This window comes from Scardinius erythrophthalmus (genome assembly GCF_964197995.2).
Source record: "Scardinius erythrophthalmus genome assembly, chromosome: 21".
In the NCBI taxonomy this organism is placed as follows: Eukaryota; Metazoa; Chordata; class Actinopteri; order Cypriniformes; family Leuciscidae; genus Scardinius; species Scardinius erythrophthalmus.
Genome location: NC_138241.1, coordinates 28,299,362 through 28,314,612, shown reverse-complemented (window position 1 = coordinate 28,314,612; position 15,251 = coordinate 28,299,362). Strand labels below are relative to the sequence as shown.

The window sequence follows — 15,251 nt, the reverse complement described above, 5'->3', positions numbered from 1 at the left end:
AATAAGAACTGAGTGAGGTTTTCTGTTAAGTCAAGTCCATTCTGTTTGTGATTGGGTCTCACACTCCTTTCTGGAACCGAACCCACTGAAATATTATTATGCCCTGCAAAGGCAAAATGCAGTAACTACACAAGATGTCAAAATGGGGTTTGTTATGCTGATATCAGCTGTAACATTAATGTCACAAAGTTACATTTGTCCAAATTCTTTCTTTAGTTTTCTTTGGTACATGAATTAGGGTCAAGCCCTGCAAACACCAGCTCTTTTTGAGTTTGCTTTATACACACAGTGAGATTTGTATTGTATCTCCAGGAAGAGCCAACAGTCAAACTAAGTGAACAACAAAGGGTGGAGCTTCCTTCCCCTGGACCCTCACCTAGCATAAGTAATGTATCAGTTAGAGTACGTGTCTGTTTGAGCGCATGTACACGTGCTTGTGAGAGAGAATGCATTTGCATTCACCGTGAGATTTGAGATGAGAAAAACAATAGTTATATCTAAATAGCTTGACATGCTAGAACCAATCTAAAAAGATGTTACAATGGAGCAAAGTAGTCTGTCACAAGATTTGCTGAATTCGCAATCTAAAATGATACAATAACAAGGAGAGTAACAAAAAATCTGAGTTACCTCACACTTGTAGTTCTTTATGAGCTCCAAGGCCGAGAGAATATGTGGGAGAAAGCATGTTATGTCTACAATTGTACAAAGGGAACTTTTCGATTCTTGTCAGGTGAACAAGAATTCGAAATGGCACCACTGCTGTGGCGATTGCAGATATTTATAGGTGTGCAATGATGCCTTAAAAAGAGGCTTTGATCAGAAATCCTGATAGCTTTTGACTTCATGAGACTAACAACTGAAAGACAGCAGAATAAAAAGATGAGTCTTTATTCAGCAGTCCTTCCTTCCCTCATTACCCTAAGAGCATGAGCCCAGACAGCTTATGTGAAGCTCTATTGTATAGCAAGCTATTGGGACACTCATCCTTTTTTTTGCTCAGTCTTGATAAGGAGCAGAAAATACAGCTTAATCATGAAGAAAAACCAGTGAAGGTAATTATGCTGATACAAAATCATTGTTCGTTGCACATTTTTAATTTAAATGTGTTAATACATCATGACTAAATTGTTTTAAAAAAAAGTGCAGATGATAAGATCAGATTTCAGTTTTCAAAAATTTCTTTTTAGGAATGTCCTAATGCAATGTCTGTCCAAATGATTGCATGCATATCAAATAAAGAGATTTGCATGATATATAAAATCAGATTTACATAACATATAATTCTAAATTATCCATATTCTCTTGGGCAGCAGTTATCATTTCTGCACTCTAACTTTGTCCTTGTGTCAGTCTGGGATAACATGGACTAGACAATAGGACAGTAGCAGTGATAATGAAGTTTTGATTTCTGAAGAATGCCATATCCCTTAAAATTACCATGGTAACCATACCACAATGCAACATTGTACAAAAATATAAATGTGGTAACTTGCTACCGGGCACCGTCCACTTTCAAGAAAAAAAAAAGAATTCATTAATTAAAAACAAAAAGGCCCTTCTGTTTTATGTAGCCTACATCCGATAATATTATGGCTTTATAGCATACCTGTCAACATTTGGGTACCAAAATACGGGAGACCTGGAGGGGGGTGGTATCAGTTCAACCACATGCAGTTTCATGTCATCTATACATTACACACCCCATCACCAAATCAGAAAAATTCAGTTAAGACAGCTGTATTCATCTTAACAATACACAATAAATCAATATACAGAAAAACAGATTTCTAAAATAAGGGATAGGCCACAAATCTGTGAGTACAGTTTGCAAAACTGAACAGGTTATGTTGTGTAGGCTAATATTCAGTAGGGCTGGGAGAAAAAAAATCGATTCACCTAGCTATCGCGATTTTTTTTTACAATTCTAAAATCGATTTTTTTATTCCAGAATCGATATTAATTCAAATTCAATTGCTTAATTTTTATCCTTGCTTGTAGATGAGATTGATAGAAGTTAGCCACTTTCGTTCCAACAGAGGATGAAATGTGTTATCTATGAGTGTTGAGTGACGTAATATCCCAAGTGGACGCGTAGAAGAGCCCTCGCGCTACTCATATGCTGAGAGTGAGATAAGACAATAGAGCTGCACAATTCATCTTTAAAAGACTGTGATCTTGATTCAAACACCAACGCGATCTTTCAATTCGTCTGTCTATTAGGCCTTAACTTTGACAAAATCATATCGCAACATTCAATCAGTCAATCAGTCTTTTCAACCTCATAGTATCATTATTTCTGTAATGCAATAGTTAAAATTATCATAGAAGTACTTGGATAAAAGTTTAAAGTTCAAATATGAACACTGATGTACTGTGAACACAGCTTTTGATAGAAACTTGGTGCTTAAAATAACGCATTTATCGATTACATTGTTTCGCCACTAAGTGAGAAACAGAAGAAACATACTGAGGTAAAAATTATAAATGTTGAGTAAAACATTTTTTTTTTTAATGATAACCCTTTTAAATTTTAACCCTTTAACTGTCACCACCCCTTTTTTCGCATAGACATGAAAATCACTATCCAAACTTAAATGGTTGTAATTCAAAAATGCTTTGGAATATAGACAAATGGTTGGTCTTCTTTTAAAGAAGACATTTGCCAGATTATTGTAGAAGTGAAATAAATTATGAAGGTGAAACAGAAAAAAAAATTATATAAGTTTATGAAAATTTACAATGTAAAAATATTATTATTTATATTTTATATGAAATATATATGTTACAAAATATTTTTCTAAAACTGCAAGAAAATGAAAGCCAAAAATCTGAACAAGCTGTGTTTCAAATTTTAGGTCGATGTCTCAAAAAATGAGCTTTCAGTAAGATTTTATTTGGGCGCAGTACCAAACCTTATCACTAGACGGACAGCCAAGCTTCCTTACTGACCATATAAGGGCGCCTCCATTTTCATGTATGTTTTGAGTGATCTGAACCATATATTTACATAATTTTCATACAATTTCTAATACAACCTATTCAGAAATAATATGGGTGGTTTGGCAGTATTTGATTTGATTTCAACCTCTAATAAACACATAAAAAGAGCACATATGTGCGTTATAGCTCACTGCCGAGAATCGAGAATCCATAATATTTTTCTTTATATTCAAAACAATGTCAGACCTTTTTTTCTCATAAAATTTAATTGGTTTTATCTTTTGAACTCTTGGCATGAAAACAAACTGAGGTTTCTACCAATCTTTCATGATTTTTCATTTTTTTGTTATTTCAAAATAAAGGCCTAAACATGCCCTAAATATTCTTGTGGCAAATTGATAAATTACTGCTCCTCTGTAATTTATTTTAAAAATAGCTACCAAAAATGAAAACTAGAGATTGTAAGCTTTCAAATGATATATAGTTTGTCAATATTACTTTAGGTTTTTACTAAGATATTATTGTTCTAAATATATATGGGCAACCGTCCGTGACACTTAAAGGGTTAAATATTTGTCTAAAAGGTAGGAAATATACAGAAATTGAATAAAGTTATCAAACAGTTTGCACTGCATAAATTTTTAATTATATATATATAGATTAATCCTTATTAAAGTTACAAAAGTTCTTTATTCAAGAACAGTGAGTGATTTTCTCTGTTACTTTTTTGTTTTGTTTTTACTGAAAGAAAGCTTTATTTGCTGCTGTCCCTTTAAAACCTGCCGCTGCTGACAGAAACGCAGATCTCACACGCGCCTCATTCTCTCACAACTCTTTACCTTCATTTAAGACTTTATTTAACCATTGAAGACTGCTCAGCCTGCACTTATGAGGATACTCGTCAAAACGGTAAACTCAACGAAAGAGAACTCTTTGGCGCTCAGTTTGTCTTGGCATGAATGGTTTAAAACCATTTGCAAGAATAAGAGCGCATCATAGGCCAAAGCATCACAGAAAAAACGGATGCTGCGCTAATTGCGTTAAATATTTACCACTGAGTCTTCTTTACCCATTTCTACCTTCTACCAGTGACGCTTATTCAATTTACCGCGTCTACTACCTGCGCAGATATCGACTGCGCAACTGGGTTGTAGGTTGCCAGGTTGAGCTCACGAATGGGTTGAAATTTGTATGATGTGTTGATTGCGCGAGTAGGATGGGTTTCATACAAGATCTGGCAACTGGACAACCTTTCATATATTGACGTGATTATTTATATAATGACGTTTGGGCCATACAAATTATGGGAGTTTCACGGGAAATATAACAAAACGGGAGGGGAACGGGAGGGGGCGGCGGGAGATGGGTGTGAAAAACGGGAGACTCCCGGGAAAACGGGAGACTCCCGGGAAAACGGGAGTGTTGACGTATGTTTTCAGTAGTAAGCTATAAGTAACTGTAGGATAACTATGGTTGCCAACTTGCCATGGTAATGCTTGTTAAATTATTAAATTTTCAAAATCCCGTTTGTGTGACATTTATTATGGGTTTATGTAAGGTTTGTTTTAAGTTTACTTAAATTAAAAGTTTTAATTAAAAAATTTGAATTATGAAGCTATGAAGCCTAATAAATGTTTTTGTTTTTTTTTTGGGGGGGGGGGGTAATTTTCATCGAGACATCAGTAGCTTAATATCAATGATACAATGATAGTATCAAAGCTACTATACTAAACCCCTGGTCAGAGCCTGACTCCACCCACAATTAATTAAAATATACTGTGTTTATGTTGTTTCTACATTACAGTGGAAATTGAGTCTCACATAATTTAAATTTTATTTAGGCTACACACAAAACATTTATGGCTAACATTTTTGACTTTATAAAATGATTCTCTAAAGTCTTGGCTGGATCGGCCCCTATTCAACAATAAAGTAGGCTAAGAAGACATATTTTTCTTATACATAGTTGAGTAACGTTAGCCTACTATTCTTTTTGGCAGAATTTATCATTATGATAAAATTATTTCCTGGATTTTGTATCACCATAGATAGTCCCTAAATGTAAATGCAGGAAATGGGATTCAAATCGAAAACATTTTCCCCCATTTTGTGTCACCCCACTTCTCAAAACAAAGTTACACCCGTGCTTTCAAAATAACATAGGCTAAACTTCTATTTTTAACACGCAAACTCTTACAACTGTTATCACAAGCATATTTCCTTAAATATTTGTTTTTATAAAGTTTATAAAGAAAATCACCTTGTCCCTTTAAATGCAAATATTCTTACCTTCAGCAAAGCGGTTAACAGTTACTCCCCTCATGTCTTTACCGTCTTTATCCGTCTTCATGACGTCTTTCAGTTTGGTATATCTTAAATTACTGAAATAACATCCAGGGGAATGTTTTCTGAGAGTTAGTTTACCTTTATATCCAAACTAACTAGTCAAGTTGTTCTCTTTTCTCCTGAGTGTGAAACACTGGCAGGCATGTTAGCGGCGCGCAGGAGTGTACCGCAGGTGTGCATGACAGCACGAGCGCAAGGAGTGCAGCACGAGAACAAAAGCTCGTGAATCTGGACCAATCACGCTCCAGCAAAACAGAGCGACTGGACGACACGGATGGTCCATCAATATCATTACTGAGTAAATGTAAGTGGGCAAAAAGATTGTGTCCTGTTTATGCACATCTTAAACGTGACATTAAATGAATAAAGCACGGATAACTATCATGTAGGCTATAATTTAATACTAGCATGAGGGGAAAAGTTTCCCCACTAGAGAGCGCGCAGAGAACGCTGCACACGTGCACTCTTGGCAATTTGAAAGACCCTGCATTAGTTTTATATATGATATTTTTCTTTCTTTCTATATAAGTTGTGAGTGACTGAATTTGGATTCTTTATTCAGAAAACTGACATTTAAACTGTGTGGATTTGCTTCAACGTTAGAGGAGAACCAATGTCCTATTGTGTTTTGTCTACATGCACTTTTAACAATGCAGGTTCTTTTTTGGCATCTTTGGTTCCATGAAGAACCTTTAACATGAATTTAACCTTTCAAGTGCACAAAAGGTTCTTAAAATGTAAGACTTAAAAACGACTCTTTTAAGAATTGTTCACTGAAAGGTTCATTGCAGAACAAACTATGATTCTTCCTTCTATGGCATCACTGTGAAAACCCTGTTTTTGTAACCTTTATTTTTTTTAAGAGTGTAAGATATAGATAGAAGACAGAACACACTATGCTTCATTATTGTTTGTTAGGTACTGTTCAAGGCTACTTTTTGGACTTTTATGTTATCACATCTTGAGCAGGAGAAAGACCATGTCTCCATCACTTCATGTCCTTGTGTTGTCTACAAGGCTGGATGTACATAGAAAAGTCCTTCATTTTAACATGATGCAAACCAGAAACAGGAAAACTTAAGCAAAGACAAGTTTTATTCCGAAACCTGGAGGGGAGACCTTTATGAATAAACACACAACTGTAGTCATTGCTATTTTGGCACAATGCCGATGGGTAATTGGTCAGGGGTAATTCAGCCTGCTTGAGGGGGGTATGTAAGAGGACTCTTGAGGGCCCCCGGCAGACTGTCTGACATGGAGCCCGAGCCAATGAGGATGTTTTTGGAGGAAGGGTCTCTATGTATGGAAATAAAAACTGCTTTGTTCTCCCGCACATAGCGACAGTATCCACTAAGGTCAGCTTCAATTTCTATATTTACAGAAGGAAAGTAATTTAGCGTACGAGGTTAATGAGTCCAAGACTGGCACCGAAGGAGAATTGTTGTGATGAATTATTGTTATTAATGTGTGTGTGTGTGTGTGTGTGTGTGTGTGTGTGTGTGTGTGTGTGTGTGTGTGTGTGTGTGTGTGTGTGTGTGTGTGTGTGTGTGTGTGTGTGTGTGTGTGTGTGTGTGTGTGTGTGTGTGTGTGTGTGTTCGTTCCACTTTATTTCTTCATCCTGAGTAGACTAAACTTTCCCACAAAGACTTTAATACCCATAACAAGGTCAAGATAGACATTGTTTACGCATATTTGTTAGCTAATAAATTTATCCGTTACCAACCACAACCTTCTTCAGCCTTCGTGCCAACATCAAATGCCCTTCTTTCTACCCCCCTCTTGTATCTTTGAGCTCATTGGTTGTCATGATAAGTCCAAGTGTATTTTTAGCGTGCTATCCTTTCATAGGGGTGGACACAGGGAGAAAATAGATATAGACAGACCCCTGCAATAGAAAACAAAACTTGGATAAATCTGCCACTACCAACACTTCTGAAAGTTACAGAAGGTATGAGTTTCACAACTGCAAAAGGTAAGATAATTGCATTTCAAATGTATTTTGGAGCTTTTTAAAACTAAGAGATCATTTGAAGTATGTACTATGTCATTAGATGTCATTTTCTGGGTTTAAAGTGATGCAACAAGCAGGGCGACGTATATTGTGGTTCAGATGTTTTCTTTTCCTCTCATTTGCATGGATGAAGCTCAAACTGATCAACAACCAATCACAACAAAAACCAGCAACCGAGGCTGCCAATCAGAAAAAACTGCCACAGACTCAAACAATGACACGCAGAAACAAAACTTTGATTTGAAAGTTGAAAATGGTGTGGTGAAATGCAAACTTCAAAATGTATCTGGAAGCCATGAGAACAGCATGAGGGATGAGAACAGCACCAAAGTCTGTTTGACTAATAAGAGCAACCGAGGAGGTTCACAGTCAGTGGAGCAAAATGACCCAAAGCCCTTAACCATTGTACCGATACAAGAAAATGCGGTTTCACATAAGGTGCTATTAGAGAACTTTGATGGGAAGTTATGTGAGGAACAAAGGCCGAGCACAAAGCGCCAACTGTCCGCCGAGAGCGCGGCAAAGTCAGTGAGTGTAAGAAAGAGGAGCACTGTGAAAAAGAGCCAAGAGGAGATTGTGAAACCCCTCTCAGTTGCCAGCCCTGGCACGCAATATGGGAGACCTTATCTACCTGCAGTCTCCTCCTCCCAGAGGAAACCCAGAAAATTGCTGCTCTCCAGCACTGATATTTTCAACAAAGTAGACACATTCTCTATCAAGAAAGGAAAAGAGGTAACAGACAACACACAAGTCTTTGTTCTCATAAACAATAGATTTAGGCATGAATATGTGTTTTTCAGTTGAGGGAGCTGGAAGTATTTGATGCTCAGAAGATTGCGTGTGCAGTCACTGAGGGGAGCAGAACTGATCTGGAAAAACTCAGGGCCATATGGATCTGGCTATGCCATAATATTGGTAACTGCACATGCAAAAAATGCATCATGCACTGTAAAAAACTAACAACAAAATATTTCAGTTTTCAAAGTTTTACTTTTAATTCAGTGTCGCTAGCAATTTCTGAGTGAAAAAATGGTGTCTACTAATCTTTTTGTTTGTTTCACTTTTAACTCTTCTTATTAATGTACTTCCTCGTGCAAATTGTCTTATGCATTTGTGTGCGTAGAGTATGATTTAGAGGGATACCTTGGTATTTCTCAGAAGATTTGCTCATCTGATGAGGTCATCAGGACGGGAAAGGGTGTATGTAGTGGATACTCCAGTCTCTGTGTGGAAATGTGCAGGTAATTGGCCACAGGTACAGTATGTACATACACACATCATGCCAGGAGAACGCGGCTCTGAACTTTCTCTTTTTCTCTAGGGAGCTGGGCATTGAGTGTGTGGGGGTGAGTGGGTACAGCAAAGGCATTGGATACAAGGCCAGGCACAGTTTAGCTGAGAAGCGTTCCGATCATGAGTGGAATGCCGTCTTCGTGGGGGGTCAGTGGTGGCTGCTTGATGCTTGCTGGGGCGCTGGCACTGTGGATATGAAAAGCAAAACATTTGTGAAGAGGTCAGGCTTCTCAGAGTGTCAGTTATACATATCATACAGTACACCCATACTGACAAATCATAAGTAGTTTTTACAAACACCATTGTTTGTGTATATTCTACAGCATGTAAGTGTTGGGTTCCCGGGAGAGAGAAAAAATCTCTCAGAAAAAAATCTATTTAAAAGCTTAGTTTTATGATCAAAGTTCTCTAGTTTTGATTTTGGGAAGGAAAATTAAATTCAATGCAATACAATAATATTGCTTCAATCTAGTAAGTGTTCCTACTAACAATAAACAGTTATTTTTACATTTACTTTATAGAAATCAGCAAAGATTTCACAGCAAAAAGATGTGTATCATGACCATAAGAGTGATGTTTTTAGAATTGGACTAAAAGCCTTTTTACTAGCTAAAAAGTATAAACTATAGGCATAAAGCAGATTGTGCACAACAGTTTTTTTTTTGGGGGGTTTTTTTTTGAGGCCTTAGAAATGATCTCGTATCAAATATAATACAGTAGGCTTTATAGGGTTAATTAATTCTGATATTATTAATCAATGTTATATCATTCTGTTGAAACCATCAGTCAGTGTTATTACAACATGATTTAAAACACATTTTACTTATGAGCCAGTGAATTACACTACATATAAATCCCCCTGAAAAGAACGATCCACCAAAAAAGAATTGCAAAAAAAAAAACAGAAAAAACACAAGACTGCAACCATGAAGCATTGTGAATGACTTAAACAAGTCGGTCTCCTAACTCAAAACTTTTTATTTTATGAATATTCTGCAATAAACTGAAAATGCATTTCTGTACTTCTAACTCATGACTATGAATCAAGTTTTACATTGTACTTTGTATTTGATTATATCAGCAATGCCTTTTGGGATTATTGTTCAGTAAATTACACTTAGTAGACAATACAGTTTTACATATTTTACTCTTTTTCTGATTTACAAATCCTTTTTTGCTTCAAAATCAAAGTTTGTAATTCATCAAAAAATGATCTGGTTGGTTTGGTTTAGCAGTTGTATGCAAATTTGCAGTCTCTCTTCTGAGAAAATAGGATGCAGAATATTGAGGACACATACTGCAATGAAAAACAACTGCAATAATAAGTATTGATGTCGGTCTCTTTCAGGTATGATGACTTTTATTTCCTACCTGAACCCAGTGAGTTCATAAACTCACATTTCCCTGATGACGAGACCTGGCAACTACTCACCACACCTATCTCTATGGAAGAGTTTGAAATGAGACCCTTGAAGACCTCAGCATTTTATCAGTTTGGATTGACTCTCACACAACCTACACAGTACAAAACTATCACAGGTATCATAAAACATACACTATCAATGCAACTACAAACATGCATAATAGAAGAATTCAGAAACTCAAAAGGGAAGATTAGTGAAGCACACACTAGCGCACACACACTGTTACACTGCAATGAGATAATAGGCGGCTGCTGGAATCAGCTTGTGTTGAGAAGCTAGAAAGTAGTTTAGACGGTTTGCTGCAGAGATTAGACTCATGAGAAAAAAAAAGTTATCGTGACTAAAACTTACTGAATACTTTCTATGGCATGTACTGCAGCAAAAGCAGACAAGAATATTAAATAAATAGTGGTACCAAGAATAGTTGCATACACACTGAAGCTATGCAGTGTCACTCCTGGAAAACCCAGGGTCTCAAGATGCATTTTTTAACTTGACACAGTGCCTTAAAAACGTCATATTATTTCTTCTCTGTTGACGTGTTTACTGGTGTGAGTGCGGGACAACCTGTAACTCACATGAGATCACAGCAACAGCAAACCACAATGATCCAATCAATTCCTAATGGACAAAATCAAGTCCCACCCTACATTTTTTCTTGTTCGAGAAGCCGACAGATGGACCAGTGTCTAAGTCCAGGCACTTCTCAACCTTTACGCTATGGAGTTGATGTTGAATGGCATGCTTAAAGGCCACTGAAGTGCCTTGAAATGTGCAGCATTATTCAATGTGTAATTTCCACTGAAACAGGAAGACATTTTGAACAGCTCTTCTCCTTTTTTAAAATAGCGCTTCGTTTATATCACAGACAGCTTGGCTAGAGCAGTTGAGCTTGGTAAAGCCGCAGTTTCCTCCTAATCTGTAACAGTTTCTCCATTTCGCTTTAAAATATAGCATTATTTGCAGAATTTAAGTCCATCCGAGTCCGATACATTTTCTGGTCTGCGCTGACTCACACATATGATCCACTCTGTGCTGTCATGTCTCTGGACCGGAGCAGACTGTGTGTGCGCTCGCTGCATTGGTTCGCGTAACTCTAACGTGAAACCGGACTTCATTTGCCCTAATGTAATAGTGTGGAAAGCACTATCCCCTATGTAGTGTACTATGTGCCATTCACCATGTAGAAAATTAGCCTGGCTAACGTCAGACCAAGTCTCATTTGAGACTTGGTCTGGGAACCACGTGTTCATTTTCTCGTATTTGAGGCGTGGTTTACGAATGCCCAGAGCCGTTTATTGGGCGCTATGAATGTCTATCAAATGCGCCTGTATGTAGCTCATAGCCAATCGCTTCAATTATACCAGATGACGTATGTAGAGTGACAGAAATTCGACGAGGAAAAAGACGATGGGTCAAAGATTTATTAGTACACGATGGCGTTTAGCGAATATTACCGTTTGTGCAAGATAAACATGAGGGTAGAAGGTAACGTCGAGTGTGATGCCATGTTGGATCCATAGATATAAACAAACTGCTTCGGTGTCGTCATCGTCTTGCTGCTCCCTCCCCGTTCTGTGATTGGTTCCCTTTTTCAGGGGAAAATTTGGTCCATGGTGTCCAGACTGCCTAGCAGCGTGAATAAAATCGTGCTGCGAGCAAGGCAGTATGGGGAAACCCAGGCTAGTAGAAAATAGTAAATTTGTGAACAAGTGACCGATTATAGCCGTAGCTTCAGCGTCTATTTATCATGTAGGGGGCGGAGCTTCAGATTCTAGAGAGCATTTGATTGGACAGAAAATCTGATGAGAAGCTGAAGTGCATAGTGATGTCATCAAAATCATTTATCTACGTTGGCAGAAGTGAGATACTAAGATGCAAATTTTGTTACTGTTTTGGAGCACACTAGCTTATAGATTACAGTAAGACTAACATATTCGTACTCGAACATTTAGTTCACAGGGGACTGCCCTGGTTGCTGCAAAAGCCTCTTATGTCAACCATCTTAAATTCATGAGTTGTTCTCCGTGCATGAATTTAAGAATTTAAGAATGTGGTTGTCACTGGCAAATATTTCCAGTGTGAACGTAGGCACAATATTACTGTAACATTGTGTTAAATGTGTCAAATATGGTTTTCCACAGACGATGGGGAAGCAGTTGTGTCGGTGAGATCCTCTAGACCATTGACCTTTTCGTATGAGTTGAGGCAGCAGGATCCCGAGACAGGAACTCTAAAGCAGGAGGAGGTTGACAGCTCCTGTGGTCTCTTGTCAGTTACTCAAAAAGGGATGAAGCTGCGATTACTGCCCCCAGAGCCTGGGGCCTACGAGGTGAAGCTGTTTGCCCGACGGGAGGGTGAACCTGGTGTTCTGCGGTGGGTTTGCTCTCTTGAGTTGGAGTGCCCGAGTATCCAGAAGAGACAGGCCCTTCCTGATAACCCTTACCTGAACTGGGGCCTAGCAGCGGGGTCCTTGGCTCTAGGTGTCAAGGGTTGCAGCATCGCAGGAGAAGAGGCTGTAGAGGTGGGTGAGGGTGGCGAGTGCAAGGTGGTCCTACACACAACACGACCTCTGATGATGGTGTGTGAACTCACGCACCACGAGCTCGACGCCGCTACGGCCAAGCGCTGCCTTGCATTGCAAATCACAGCAGAGCAGCTGGTGTGCAACGTCATATGCCCGTACAAAGGATTTTACCGGCTGTCCGTATTTGTGCGGGATTACGACAGTGGAAGTGGGACTTTTCAAAATGCCGGGAACTACCTGCTGCACTGTCAAAGTCAAGGGTTGAATCCAAATGTTCTGTATCCTGTAGACCTTGGCTTGTGGTGTGGTCCCGGGATGCGCACTCAAGAAGCCGGACTGTCCCATTTCAGCCACACAGGGGCGATAGTGAATGCACCACAGGGGCGGTGCAACATCACCTTCCATTGTGCCACGCCAGACCTGCAAATACACGCGGTCCTCTGCGCTGAGCTCCACGAGGAGGCCCATTTTCCTCTGTCCCGATATGTACTCCTGACATTTACAGAAACTAAGGTAACTGTGAGTGTGAGCGCGCCCAGAGCGGGAGTTTATCGTCTTGCTCTTTATGGACGGAAACCCCCTGAGCAGGACTACATGTCGCTGTGTGACTTTATAATCAGGAGTGTGTGTGAAAAGCCCGGAGATCCATTCCCCGGTGTATATTCAGCGTGGGGAAGAGGGTGTGTGTTGCTGGAGCCCCGCACAGGTGTGCTGGGTCCACAAAGATCAGTGAGTTTTCGCATGCGGGTATCAGGTGCTCAAAGAGTGTGTGTCGTGGGGGAGAAACGAACAGATCTGAAGATGAACAAGAGCAGAGTTTGGGAAGGTGAGGTAGACACAGGAAATGCCACACAACTCAAGCTGGCTGCTGTCATTAAAGAAAGCAATGACATGCATGTTCTCATGACCTTTGATGTTCTTAACCTGGAGAATGAACTGTGAACAAAAATACTTTTATCTAGAGGACACGAGGGCTATGGTCACACTGCAGTTCAAGTGACTGATTTTTTCCCCCTCATCACATGTATTAAATTTTTGGATAAAAGTGTGAACCTCGATGATCTGGATGATGAAATTCGCTTTCATTTGTGAAAATAAATCATACATATATCTGTTTGAGAACACTACAACAACAACAACAATTCATAGAAATATGAAAACAAGAACCTAAACTGTGTAAGGTAGATTACATATTTAAATGTACAGTAGCCCTTTTTTTCCATTAAAATTAATTAGATTTATGCCTGAAAGATGAAAACAACTTTGTTGTTAGGGTAAGAAGAATGAATCAATTTAACTCAGTACATGAACTTTTTTTTTTTTTTTTCTATTTAAGAATTATATTTAATTCTTATTATAGCTTGATGTAATATCTGGAAATCTCGAATCTGGAAATAATCAACTATATTAATGCAATAATTATGCTTTAAATTGGTCAAAACTGACAGAAAATACTTTTACATTGTTACAAAAAAGTATACAATAAATAAATGCTGTTCTTTTGAACTTTCCAATCAAAGAATCCTTAAAAAATGTATCACAGTTTGAGACAAAAATTGAAAGCAGCACAACCATTTGCAACATTGATAATAATATGAAATGTTACTTAAGAAACAAATCAGAATATTTGAAAGATTTCTGAAGGATCATGCGACACTGAAGACTCAAGTAATGTTGCTGAAAATTCAGCTTTGCCATCCCAAGAATAAATTACATTTTAAAATATAATAAATTGTAATATTATTTCACAATATTAGTTTTTACTTTATAAAAAAAAAAAAAATCATACCTACCCCAAATTTTTAAACTGTGGTCTATATCACATTTGAGAATAATTGGAATTGGGGGCTTTGGCTTGCAGTGTGAACGTAGCCTAAAATAGGGGAAAGAATATGCAAAAGAATACATTAGAAACATCTCCAGGTCAAAGCGTGATAATGGTCACTCATATTTTGAATACGCTGTTTCTTAATGACATTTATGTCACTCTCTGTGTCACAATGCAAATATGACATTCTCACACACAGTCTATATTTCACCTGCCTCTTAGCGAATCTCAGATTAAAGCAGATTAAAGGGCACTCTGGCCTCAGTGCGTGTCCAACAAAAGGGACAATTATTGTCCATCCTATTCATCAATCCCTGACAGTGATCAAAAGGACAGAGACGACCAAACACCTGCCATGTTCAATGTAGCTTGAACATGATGATGCATGACGCTAGCAACAGCAAGGTCATGGGTTTGATTCCCAAGGAATGCATGACTTTTTACAGCTTGAAGTCAGTATCTGCCAATTGCGTAAATCTTAATCAAATTGTATTCATATTTATGCAACAAATATTTAAACTTGCTTTAAAAATAAAAAGCTTTGAAATGCTATAAATGTAAAAATATATTTTACTCTAAACGGATGGTTTGATGTACATTCTGCCAACATCCCAAATGTGGGTCTGGATCAAGCACCCAGTGCCAAAATCTCTCTTTTACCCCACTATGAGGAGCCATGGGATATAAACAGGCCTAGGGTAGGGTATGCATGATGCAGTCATAACAACCAGTGCATCAGAAATGAAACCTTGAACTCGTCCCACTGGCCAGTGAGAAACAATGGCTGCTATGTGTGCAAAGGGTGGGTACCGTCTCCAGGGAGAGATGAAGGGAGCCTGATGTAAGTTGAAAGAAATGTGGGTATTGTATCTGCAAGAG

General features: G+C 38.3%; 2 protein-coding genes across 3 annotated transcripts in view; one reads left to right on the top strand and one right to left on the bottom strand.

Moving 5' to 3' along the window:
* The window catches only part of slc4a11 (solute carrier family 4 member 11), a 67,214-nt gene extending 58,694 nt beyond the window's left edge, over positions 1-8,520 (bottom strand). Inside the window, exon 1 of one of the 2 annotated variants that reach the window (XM_081351794.1) lies at positions 8,444-8,520. In XM_081351794.1, the coding sequence (XP_081207920.1) occupies positions 8,444-8,471 (28 nt within the window). In that variant the 5' untranslated portion in view covers positions 8,472-8,520. Of the gene's footprint in view, positions 1-5,232; positions 5,493-8,443 lie in introns of those variants that run through there. The other variant, XM_081351792.1, reaches the window with a different exon arrangement.
* ky (kyphoscoliosis peptidase) lies at positions 7,146-14,056 on the top strand. The gene is made up of 7 exons (XM_081351797.1): positions 7,146-7,261; positions 7,434-8,032; positions 8,101-8,215; positions 8,424-8,541; positions 8,622-8,813; positions 9,942-10,132; positions 12,162-14,056. The coding sequence occupies exons 1-7, from the start codon at positions 7,240-7,242 to the stop codon at positions 13,484-13,486; spliced, it is 2,562 nt and encodes an 853-aa protein (XP_081207923.1). The 5' UTR covers positions 7,146-7,239; the 3' UTR covers positions 13,487-14,056.
* Positions 14,057-15,251: the final 1,195 nt, after the last annotated feature.

What these genes read in the sequence shown, in the direction of transcription:
- ky (XM_081351797.1), top strand. Translation starts at nt 7,240, where the DNA reads ATGAGTTTCACAACTGCAAAAG. An exon ending in CTGGCTATGCCATAATATTG is followed by an intron (nt 8,216 to 8,423) that starts GTAACTGCACAT and finishes TTGTGTGCGTAG; the next exon opens with AGTATGATTTAGAGGGATAC. An exon ending in ACAGTACAAAACTATCACAG is followed by an intron (nt 10,133 to 12,161) that starts GTATCATAAAAC and finishes GGTTTTCCACAG; the next exon opens with ACGATGGGGAAGCAGTTGTG.